We start from the raw sequence: 11327 nt of genomic DNA, 5'->3' as shown, positions 1-11327 counted from the left end.
TCACTTAGTCTATATTTACTCTACAAGTCCCTAAAATGCCATACATTTTTACCAATTAGAAGTATCTAAAAAATTGATTGCAAGAGAAGTACATTTCGTTTCGAACTTGAGGAAAACATGTATGCGGAAAGTGGGCGAGGCCTTCAACGGCGGCTACTCGAACTGTCGATTCCACTGATTAGAGAGCAAAAAGCCGTTTTTTACAATCAATTTTTAAGATACTTTTAATTGGTAAAAATGAGGCGTTGTAGGTAGTTGTAGAGTAAATATAGACGAAGCGAAATACTTTTGAAAAATATACCTACGTTGGCTAACAACTTTTTTATGGCCATTTTTCGCTTTTTGCTGCGGTTTGCAAGAAGTTTAGAACCGCTTAAGCTGTGTATGATAAGGGCTGTGATATATGTCTTGTGTTATAATTTCAGATCTAAATACTGTACAGAATGCGAGTTATTGAATTTCGAAAAAAAGCTCAAAATGGCAGTTTTTTGCGATTTGCGAAAAACGGCAGAACCGATCTGAACCTAACGCTGCTCATTTTGTTTGTCTTAAAATTGCACATCATTTTTACGAAACACTTCTTTATGTACGATCCTTTGGTTTTCTTCTAAATGCAAAAAACATGTTTTGGCCATTTTTGCGGGCTTTTGCTTACATGTCTACTTGTTAAATTATGTTTCGATTTGTTATAATACATTGAAACTACTACACTATTTTTTCGAGCTAGTCAGAATTTTTGGGCCGAAAAACTAATTAAGGTATGTAAATACAAGCTAACAATGTAAAAATCCATGAAGTTAGGTATTAATAAAATACATCGTTTTTTGTTAATTTTGACTTTGTATAAAAGTTGAAACATGCATTTTTATTGTGTAAAATGTATTTTGTGATGTTATATTTTGCATCACATTAACAAAAAATAAATAAAAAACCAAAAAAAAAAATTTTGTAATAGATTCCAAGTGGACTCCGGGAATGACGTATGTGATGCAAATTTTTTATTATTGTATGAAATTGATACGTATGTGTATCATTATTATATGTTTAATATAATTTCATCAAAATAATTTTAAAGCATAAAAAAATATAGAAGACAAGAAGATTAAAATAACCAATCACAGTATAATGGATAAATACACAAGCAGCACGATCTTTATATTTGATGTGAATGCGGTTCTTAAATCTTATACAATCAAACAAGAATTCTGTTGTGTGATGATAATGATTTTATTCACAATATTTATGTAAAATAATTTATAGATTTTATTCATGATGATAATATTCCTCATAGTTTTATAAATAATGGTAATATGCTAGAAGTATTGAAACATACTTATTCTTACACTAGTCCTTTAAAATACTTGCACAATAATTATTTTTAAAGAAATTCAAGCATAAGAATATCGCCCATGATATTATTTACAAATAAATGTACAAAATTTTGTAATTATTACTTTACAGTTTGGTTTTCGGCATCTTGCTGCTTTTTTAATTGTTTTTCTCTCATTATATCTGCATCTCTAAAATAAAAAGATATATTTTATTAAATTAAACAAAACTGAGAATTACGATTTTTTAATTTTTAGTACAATGATTAGTATTGCTATTAAACTGTGATCAAAAATACCTTTGTTTCCTTTGTTCTAAAGTAAGTCCTTTGTTACTATCTTGCTCAGCCGCAGCCTTTTTACTATTAGTTTTTTTCATATTTTTTTGCCTAGCCAGCTCGCGCTGATTCCCACCTACAAAATAAGTAAAAAAATGTAAGTTAAAGTTCTTCACATTCGTCAAAATTAAATAATTTAATTCATCGTAGAATAATTTCTTTGTTTTTTTTTTTTTTTAACCAATAATGTATAAGATGTATATAATGTATAAAACTGAGAGCACTTTTCATTAGAAATATACAGGATTTGTAAGTTTTTAATTTCCCATCAACTTTAGGTACAACAAAAATGTTTACAAGGTCTGACTATAAAATATCGAGACTGCTCGCGCCGAAGACGTCCTAAATTAGTAGCGAGAGAAACGAATGCATTGTTAGATAGTCGACAGTTTCTTCTATTCCAGTTTTTGTCACTGTAAAACTAATTTTACACCTATTGCTTATGAACGATTTACCAATATTTTAAAACTTTAGAATTAGTAGCATTGTTTTTGTACAAAGCTTTTATTTCAATAAAAACTTTCTCAGATAGACAGACATGGCTTATATGTACGACAATGTACTCATAACTTTGAATACCTTGAAAAATAATTATATCACTCAATTTATACCATCTTTTTTCAGATATGTATGACTACATATTAAATGATCTGCGTCTTTCAAAACGGACTGAGGTTTAATCTGGTACCGTAAGTTGCGAATATAGCTAAGTTTTGCGTATATACTCTAACATATTTCTCTTGACAGGTAAATTTTGTATGGAATGATAAGATTTCTGAGCAATCCCACTTGCTTTCTAAAATTCGTTTTCTTCATCATACGACTACTGAATAATCATAAAAGTTAAGGTAAAGCCACAAGAATTATCATGAGAAAGAATACGATGATAGATTTATTAGCAAAAAAGAAAAAAAAAACACTTTTAGTATTATTTATATAGGTATTTAAGCAGGTAACTAAAAATAAGGTCTGCTTGACAGCTAAGAAGATTCTACTTGGCACTGCAAAGCTTATAATGATGGATCACAAACGAAATGAAATAAGCTTGGTATAATCAAGTTTACAACAGCTTATTGTATATGTTTTGGAACACGAAGACAGAATCACTAAAAAATTTCACTTTGTTTGTGATATGTCACATTAGCCTTGCAGTGCCAAGCAGAATCTGCTTGACTATTAAGCAGACCTAGCTTTCAGTTGATTGCTTGGGCCACTACGACTGGAGTGGCGGTGTAGTCAAGCTAACTCAGCAATATTCTTGTATCAATGTACATTATATTATCCGATTGTTAATCACGATTCGTATAATATTCGCAATCGTTCGCAATTTTAAGTAAGACACATCTTATTTCAAGTTCTCCTCCAGGTTAGAATGAACTCTGCGGCTGCTATTCGCTCCGAGCCAACGCACTCTCTAAAGTAAGATTAGTCGAATTAATCAATATTGACTAATTATAAGTGAAAAGTCGTTTACTTATTGTGATAAGTAAACGACATTTTACAGATTCGCAGTAAAATTTGACTGATTCAACTTTAGAGAGCAGAGGTTGTGCCCTCTCCAGCCAAAATCAGGCAAGAATTCTTGCATGTAAACAAACGGCTTAGAGCATATTATATACATGCACATAGCTGCTTGTGATTGGCATACTTGGCACATTGGCAGTCTAGAAATAGAACGACGATTCCCTCCTGCTGTTTCGTTCAGCTAATCACAAGCAGCTATGCGCATGTATATATGCTCTGAGCCGTTTGTGTACATGCACGAATTCTTGCCTTGCCTGATTTTGACTAGAGGGGGCGCAATCTCTGCATCGGCTCGGAGTGAATATTTGGCAAAGTTATGAACCATATGAGGGGTTATTGAATGATTTCGCTAATAACACTTAGCAAACATATTCAGCATGAATTCCGTGAATATAACTTTATCGATCATAAGCATCTTAACATTCAATAAAATCACAAAAGTTAAGAGCAACTTTATTACTATATATACGAACTAAAGGCATGAAAAATTTTACAATTCTTCGGATATCTATAAAAAATAGCATAGCTACATGGTTTAAAATTTGAGTATGTCGAAAGTTTTATTAGAATTATCTTCATTTTTGAAAAAATATAGCAAGTAATTTTCTGTTTAGTTATAAAACCTCTTTATTACGTGATCCAGCTTTAATTTATGTGTAGAACTTTACAACAGCAAGAAAACCAGTGCTAAAAAAATTTTGTATAAATCTGGAAAAATCAAATGAAAAATAATTCTTGTCTTGATATTTAGCGCTCTTCGGAGACCGACGTCAAATTCGTTCTAGTCGAAAGATTAAGATTTATTAAGTGTCGAATTCGTGGTATGCAATAAGCTCCATTTTATAATAAATATTAAATATATTCTGTACATAATATCGTAATTATTCCCATTATACTCTACCCAGAAAATGAACTGTCATGACTGCAGTTAAAAAAAAAAAAAAAAAAACTTTTTACTACCTCGATTGTTTTCAAGGGTTAGGCGTACCTTCGGTATGAAAAATAGGGTTCGCACCTGGTCCACATCCAACCCGGGCAAACACAAGGAGTCCCTAGGACCCTGCTTTGCAGAATCCTCAGACCTGGTGCTTGCCCTGGCGAAAACTACCATTTCTACCTCGAGAAGTTTTTCGTGACTTTTGGGCAATTACTACGTCTTTGGAGAGAAAAATAGTATTTGCCGCACAAGTGCCATCCATCCGGGGTTACCTTATACGGTCATTCAGACCTGCTTTACGGGACCCTCAGGCCGCAAAATATCCCTGGAAGCGATAGCACTTTTGGGACGAAAACTATTATTTTTTAGAGCGCAAAGTGATTTACTGGGCGCAGAGTATGCCCATGGGTGAAAATTTTTTCTTTTCGCCCTTGATAAGAAAAACAATATATGCGATTCAGACACAAACATACACTAGACGACCAAATATTTCCGACACCCTCCGACGAGCTGAGAGACACTAAAATCATGTACTTCGCTTCAGTATATGACTTCTGTGTTACTCAACTCGTCGGAGGGGGTCGGGAATATCTAGCCATCTAGTGTACAACCGCGCTTTTTGGGCCCTCGAGTTTGTACTTTGCTCCCTATTAAGAAAGCATTTACTAATAATACTTTTATTAAAATAATGAAACATTATATTAAAATTGATGTTAAAACAATATATATCGTCTATGTCTAATTGGTAAATCTATCAAAATCACTTCATGTAAATTCAATATCATTTATCTACATATTTTAATTTGTAAGCTTGTAACAACTTTAAAAAAATAATTTTGGATGAATTCTCATCATGTACTGTTTTTTTAGTGACATTATAATCTCTCCAAGACTGAGTGACAATTTCGCCTAAAATTTTAATCACGTAAGAAAACAAAGTAGCACCGATTTGACACATTGACAGACAAATGATTTTAGTTAATGGCTTAGTACAAATTTGATGATAGAAACACTGCACTATTGACCAAGCCTGAATTTGCCACTAATTGAAAAATAGAGGTTAAATATTAGCACTAATTCGACATATTTTTCATCGCATCTTTTTAAACTCCAATACGAAAAAAAATTGGCTCGCAAGTGTCGTGGAGAACTTAGAAGACTAAGCACTTATTTGACTATCAAGGTACTGAACGTACCATTGCACCTTAGAATTAATTTACAATTTTTACAAGGTTAAACAACAACGTTTAGAGATTTCTGTCAGCTGAAACATATTTAAAAAATTGAATTTTTTTTTTTAAGTAAGACTGTAATATAGATATACTTTTTTCCACAAAACTTACCCATACCCCAACGAAAAAAGTTAGAGTGTAAAAACGTAGCAAACCGTAATTTTCTGTGATGTAATGTACAGTTTAGTTGGATTTCGGACCACAGTTACAGTTTGTTACGTTTTGTTACGTTTGATTATAGTCAACTACAACCCAACACATTGTCTTACGATTCGTTACATTTTATTATAATTCTACAAAAACACTTGAATCTCGTGAAAAAGCAACTGTAGTAAACTCTAATAAACTGTAAGGAAGTGTTGTCATCTGTAATGTTTTATAACAGCTTACAGTTTTTTGCAGTTTATTACACTTTTTTATATTTTATTATCATTGATAACTTTTAGACACATTTCCTTACATTTTCGAATAAAATTTGCCTTAAATAAAAAAAACTTGAGTAACTATTATGAAAAAGTATAAGTGTAACAGCATGTGGTAAATCATATTAAAACGTAAGAAAATGTAAAAAAACGTAACACAACATATTAAAGTGTAAGAAACGTCCGAAATCCATGAGACTATTACAGTTCCTTACATTTTCTTAGATTTTATTGCGGGTTACGGCAAATTATTACACATGTTCACTTTTTCTAACATTTTGTTACGTTTTCACATTTCCGCTGGGGATACATAGCAGAACCAAACAGAACCTGGTTTTTTGCAGTTGTGCCAAACATAGGTAGGTTTTGTAGGAAAAAGTGTACACAGTGCAGAATGGAACCAAACCAAAGAGGGGTTCAAACAAACCTACTGTCTTCAAGTTCAATACAATATGATACAATATCAAAATTACTATTAACTGTTATAAGGCCTGATTCACAGATCTATTTTTCAAAAAGTACATCGTCGTTTTAGAATATTGTTTAACACAAAATCTGAAAAATTATTCAATTGTACACAAAAAATAATTCTATTTGCTGATTTAACTTTAGTGATGCAAAAGAAGTAAAAAATCATAGTAAAATACGTGATGTAGCACAATGTTTTATCTATAAATTTTTTCCAAACTTTTTCTAGCAACAATTAAAAAATTAAAACTTTTTTTGCTTAAAACTGAGAATAATATGTAAAAATTTTAGCTTTTGAATGCTCCATCACAAACTTTTTTCAATTTAGATTTCTTTTACATATCTTTAAATTTTTCTCATCCAAACAAACATTTGTTGACCTTCAACACTGGATAAAATATAATAGTAATCAGCTATGAACTTTTTTACTATTTTTTTTCGATGAGTATTTAGACAAAGGCAATTTCAGTACAATATACTTATATTTGAGACACTCTTGTCTTGAGGTACTGATCATATTGAAGAAATATTGCATTGAAAAAGCTTAAACTAAACATTTGTTTGATTTTAACAGCTTGGACTTGAATACTTGGTTTTTGCACTTTCGAGTTCGAGTTTCCGAAAAAATCACCTTTCATGAAAGTAATTCAATAATTTATAGTAATTTGACTACCATGTCCAAATTCTATGAATTGTGTTAATATGCATCACACTATCTAAATTAATACGTTTATTTTTATTGTCACTTTTATTATTCAATAAGTATACCACACTACTAAAAGAGAACGGAATTTTGCTAATGTATTTTTCACTCATTTATTGAACAATGATTTATCAAACACTGTTGTTTACATTTTTTACCATGTAAACAAATTGAACAGGATCACTTTAATCTTTTTGTACAGTAAACTTATTCCATTTTAGTTATTGCTCTGATTTAAGGCAATTGATCTTTAAAAAATCCCGATCAACAATCCACTCTATTTGTTTCAACCAATGACGTGTAACAGAAAGATTTTAGTCATCATAAATAATCGATCTTTTAAGGAAGGGTGTAAGCTTGTTACAACAGGATGAATTTGTGTTTTAGTGTGTTAGTATTACATCTAAAAATAGCACGTCCTTCTTACAGAAGTAAAAAAATTATAAAACTTATTAAAACACAAAAAACTATTTTTCTTATGAGTTCAAGCCTTAAGGCTCAGATTATTAGGCTTTAAAAGATCAGGTTCAAAGCATTTTCGGTTTCATGTACTAAATTCTTGTGGGGTTCATGATCACTTGGAGCGATTAATTTCTACAAACTGTACTAACATACAGTACATAGTTTACAAACTCTTCATGTTACAGCTCTGTAAGATGTATTTACTAATAGGTATTAACAGGTACTTTACTAATATCAGAAGCCTTTGGGTGTGCTTACTCAGAATTCTGGTAACACTTATTGCGAAACAAAGATTTTCTATTTGATCAGAAACGGAGTTGTGATAAAAATAATATAACACTGGTTTTATTTCTGAGAGCAGAGTTCATTTAGCTACCAAAGACTGTTTACCTATTTATGACAGTAAGAAAAATGTGTGAAACGAGCAGTTTAGGAGCAAGCTGCACGCAAAAATTGGAGCACCGTCTAATAATTATTTACGTGAACGAATACTTACATACATTTCAGTAGTGAAATAAGAATAATTATTGGACGAGAGAAATGGGCATGTATGTATTGTTGAAATATTACTCAACATGTATGGGTGTCGTAGAAATAGAGGATGAATACTTACGGGTCATTACTATATAGTCTTGGTCTTCAAGAATCGAGAAAGCAATTTCCGTTAGAACACGATAAATTATCTACTAGAAATAGCTTAAAAAGAATGAAACACAAAGCAACTCTGCGAGGCCCCTGACGGACTGACTTGTCGTCAAACTTCAATCCATCTACAATGCTAAATATATATACACACTACATGTACATACACACATATATATGCGAGTACGTATCACGTATGTATGTACACCCATAGGGAATAATATCTTTATATGTGTATAGTGTATGTATACCCAATTACACATCCTTGCAAGTATATGTACATATGGAAGCTAAGGGGCTATTCACACTATCCACAGTGAAAGCAGAAAGCATAGACATATAAGAAAAATAGACTGCTCGTTTTTATGTACCGCCCTGAAGCACAAGTAGAACGAGACACAACATCGAACGTGGATTTCTATCCATGTATCCCCCCGTGCTATGTGGGGATTAGCGCTCGCGTTATTTTGTTTATTTTATTAATTATTAAAGCAACCAGAAAGCGCCCCAGGTTGTGTGGGGATTGATGCTTGTGTTATTTTTTTATTTATTATAAATAATTAAAGCGATCTTGAAGCGCCACGGGTTGTATAGTGATTAGCGCTTGTGCTATTATTTTATTCTTTATAAATTAAGGTGGCTCCAGTGTCCTCAACGTTAAAATTATAAATAACCCAACCTAGGTTAATAAAATTGAATTATATTCTTTGAATTCCCATCTTTCTATTCGTATAAAAAAAAATGAAGGTTGACGATGAAAATTGTAAGAAATCATGCTTACAAAATCGTAGTTTTAAGACGGGTTAGATAGGAAATGCAAGCTTACGCGATATACAACCTACTGCTGCACTTATATAAATAACCCGTAAGGTGTAAAAAACATACTATCTTGTATATATTATTACGCAGTTTTCGATGACATGAGAAAAGTGTCTTGTTATCGAACAAAATCTTTAAATAATCGGAGACTAAGTATACAGTTGCGAGTGCAAGTCAGCTCTCAGCTGTCTGCATTCTGCAGAGTACATATATATAGGTATAACTACTCTTGAACTTAGGAGCGTATCGTAACAGTTCATCAATTAGGGCACCATAAAACTTTTTTGTTTTTTTATATTGACTCACTAAAGTAATAGATAAAATGTAGAATATGGTTAACAACAGTCTCTACGATAATTTTATACCATATTTTAAAGAAAATAATGATTAATTTTAGTCTCCCCATTTTGATACGGCACTAGGCGCTGGAGCCACCTTAAGTAATCGGCCTAAATGCGTTTTTGGTTGTACGGTGATTGGCGCTTGTGTTATTGTTTAATGTATTTTATTAATTATTAAAGCTCGTGAGACTGCTTATGAGGGCATTGGGTTATTGGGTTAAATAGCTTGGGATTAATTTATCAAGTTATGGTGTATGAAATTTTGTCGAGTTATCTGCGGTTTTGCGTCTGGCTCCAGATCGCCAATTTGAATTTCCCTCCAAGTTTTGTCGCCACTTTTGGGATCGCTGCGTCATACTATTTGTATACTTATATATACAGACGTCTTTATATATATATATATATATATATATATATATATATATATATATATATATAACACTGATCTGCAGTCGAAAGTGAGCGATTACTGGGTGTCATGCCAAGTCAGGCCAAGCTGCGCCCAATTCAGCGCCGTATTACAAACCCACTGGAGGCCAAGTCAGGTGCCAAGCTGCAGCCAAGGTGGGCGGCGTGGCAGCCAAGCTTGGGCCCAGTTTTTTCCCATTTTTTTAGTTGGGAGTGAGCTTAATTGTGAGCTTCGAAGGAGTGAGTGCACAATCTTAGGACCGCTTGTGATTGGTCGACCGCCATTTGAGGCTCATAGGGACTAGTCATATACTTGTATATATATCCATACATATACATATACATGTGTCTCGTGACATATATTTATATATATGCTAAATGATGCGTTTTCAAGCTCACGCCTCTCCCTATGAGCCTCAAATGGCAGACATTGTCTCCTCACTCCCTCGAAGCTCACTACTAGATGATCCCGTTGTCCATTGTCCATATTCATATTGACTACAGTTCATTTTTCTTGAACATTTTGTTTAATTTCCGCTTTCTCTCACTAGATGTCGCAATAAGAGACTAGGACCTAGAGTAAGATTTGAGAGAGTGAAGAGACAATAGCGTTGAGTTAGGCGGATTCAATATCGGAACTTTTTCCCTAGATCGCATCTATAGCTATACGATCTAGGGAGAATTTTCCGTCAAGCAGACAGCACAGCAGTGAAGGGGCATTGCCGAAGACACGTGAAAATTAAAAATTGTAATATTAACAACACAAGTGCCTATCACCCAATGACCCGGGGTGCTAACTGGCCTCTCTATTAAATAATATAGTATTGATAATTAACACAAGCACCTATCACCCGATAACCTGGGGTGTTTAATGGTCGCTTTATTAAACGATATATATTATTGATTAATAACACAAGCGCCTGTCACCCGATGACCCAGGGCGCTTACTTTCCACTCTATTAAATAAACAATTATTAATAAATAACACAAGCGCCTATAACCCGATGACCCAGGGCGCTTACTGGCCTCTCTATTTAATAATAAAATATTATTAAACAGCACAAGCACCTATCTCCAGATATCCGTTGGTGCTATTAATATACATCGTTTGATGAAGCGACCAGTAAGCGCCCCAGGTCATCGGGTGATAGGCGCTTGTGCTATTAATTAATACTTTATTATTTAAAGCAGCCCCCCGTCTCGGCTTCGCCCGAGACTTACTAAATAAAACACCGTAGTGTGTTAACATGTAATGTGAAACATTTTCAGTTAGAAATTTTGCACATATTCCTGATACATCTCAAAACAAAAATCTTCTTATTAAAAACATATTTTTTCGGAATCCATATAGTTTATTTGGTTAAATAATGAGGTGTAAAAATTCAAAAAAATTATTATGCTGAAAAGTACCGTGCGTTCTTTATGCCATAAAATAATCGGTGGCCATAAGAAGCCGTTGATTTACAGTTTATCCCGTGTAATTCACGAAAACGGCTATTTTTTAAAGCTGTTAAGATTTTAAACCCCCAAAAAATTTATATTAAAAAAAAATTTTTTTTCTCATCTCACAACTTTATTACCAGAGCAACAAAGTCCTGGACCTTAAACCCTACATTTTTATTGCCACAAAAACACAAATACATTTTCTACTCATTAAAAAATCTGAAGTAGGATCTTTAAAGATTTCAGAGATTGCTGTGAGG

The 11327-nt window shown here is 32.8% G+C and overlaps 1 protein-coding gene across 1 annotated transcript; it reads right to left on the bottom strand.

Moving 5' to 3' along the window:
* Positions 1 to 1278: 1278 nt before the first annotated feature.
* On the bottom strand, positions 1279 to 8190 carry LOC106639072 (putative SERF-like protein). The gene is made up of 3 exons (XM_014352513.2): positions 8028 to 8190; positions 1628 to 1742; positions 1279 to 1520 (listed from the first exon to the last, which is right to left on the bottom strand). The coding sequence occupies exons 1-3, from the start codon at positions 8032 to 8034 to the stop codon at positions 1451 to 1453; spliced, it is 192 nt and encodes a 63-aa protein (XP_014207999.1). The 5' UTR covers positions 8035 to 8190; the 3' UTR covers positions 1279 to 1450.
* Between the last annotated feature and the right edge of the window lie 3137 nt (positions 8191 to 11327).

This window comes from Copidosoma floridanum, unplaced genomic scaffold, assembly GCF_036245765.1.
Source record: "Copidosoma floridanum isolate Cflo_tuat_1 unplaced genomic scaffold, Cflo_Japanese_pri ptg000011l, whole genome shotgun sequence".
Classification (NCBI taxonomy): Eukaryota; Metazoa; Arthropoda; class Insecta; order Hymenoptera; family Encyrtidae; genus Copidosoma; species Copidosoma floridanum.
This window is presented reverse-complemented; position numbering and strand designations above follow the sequence as displayed.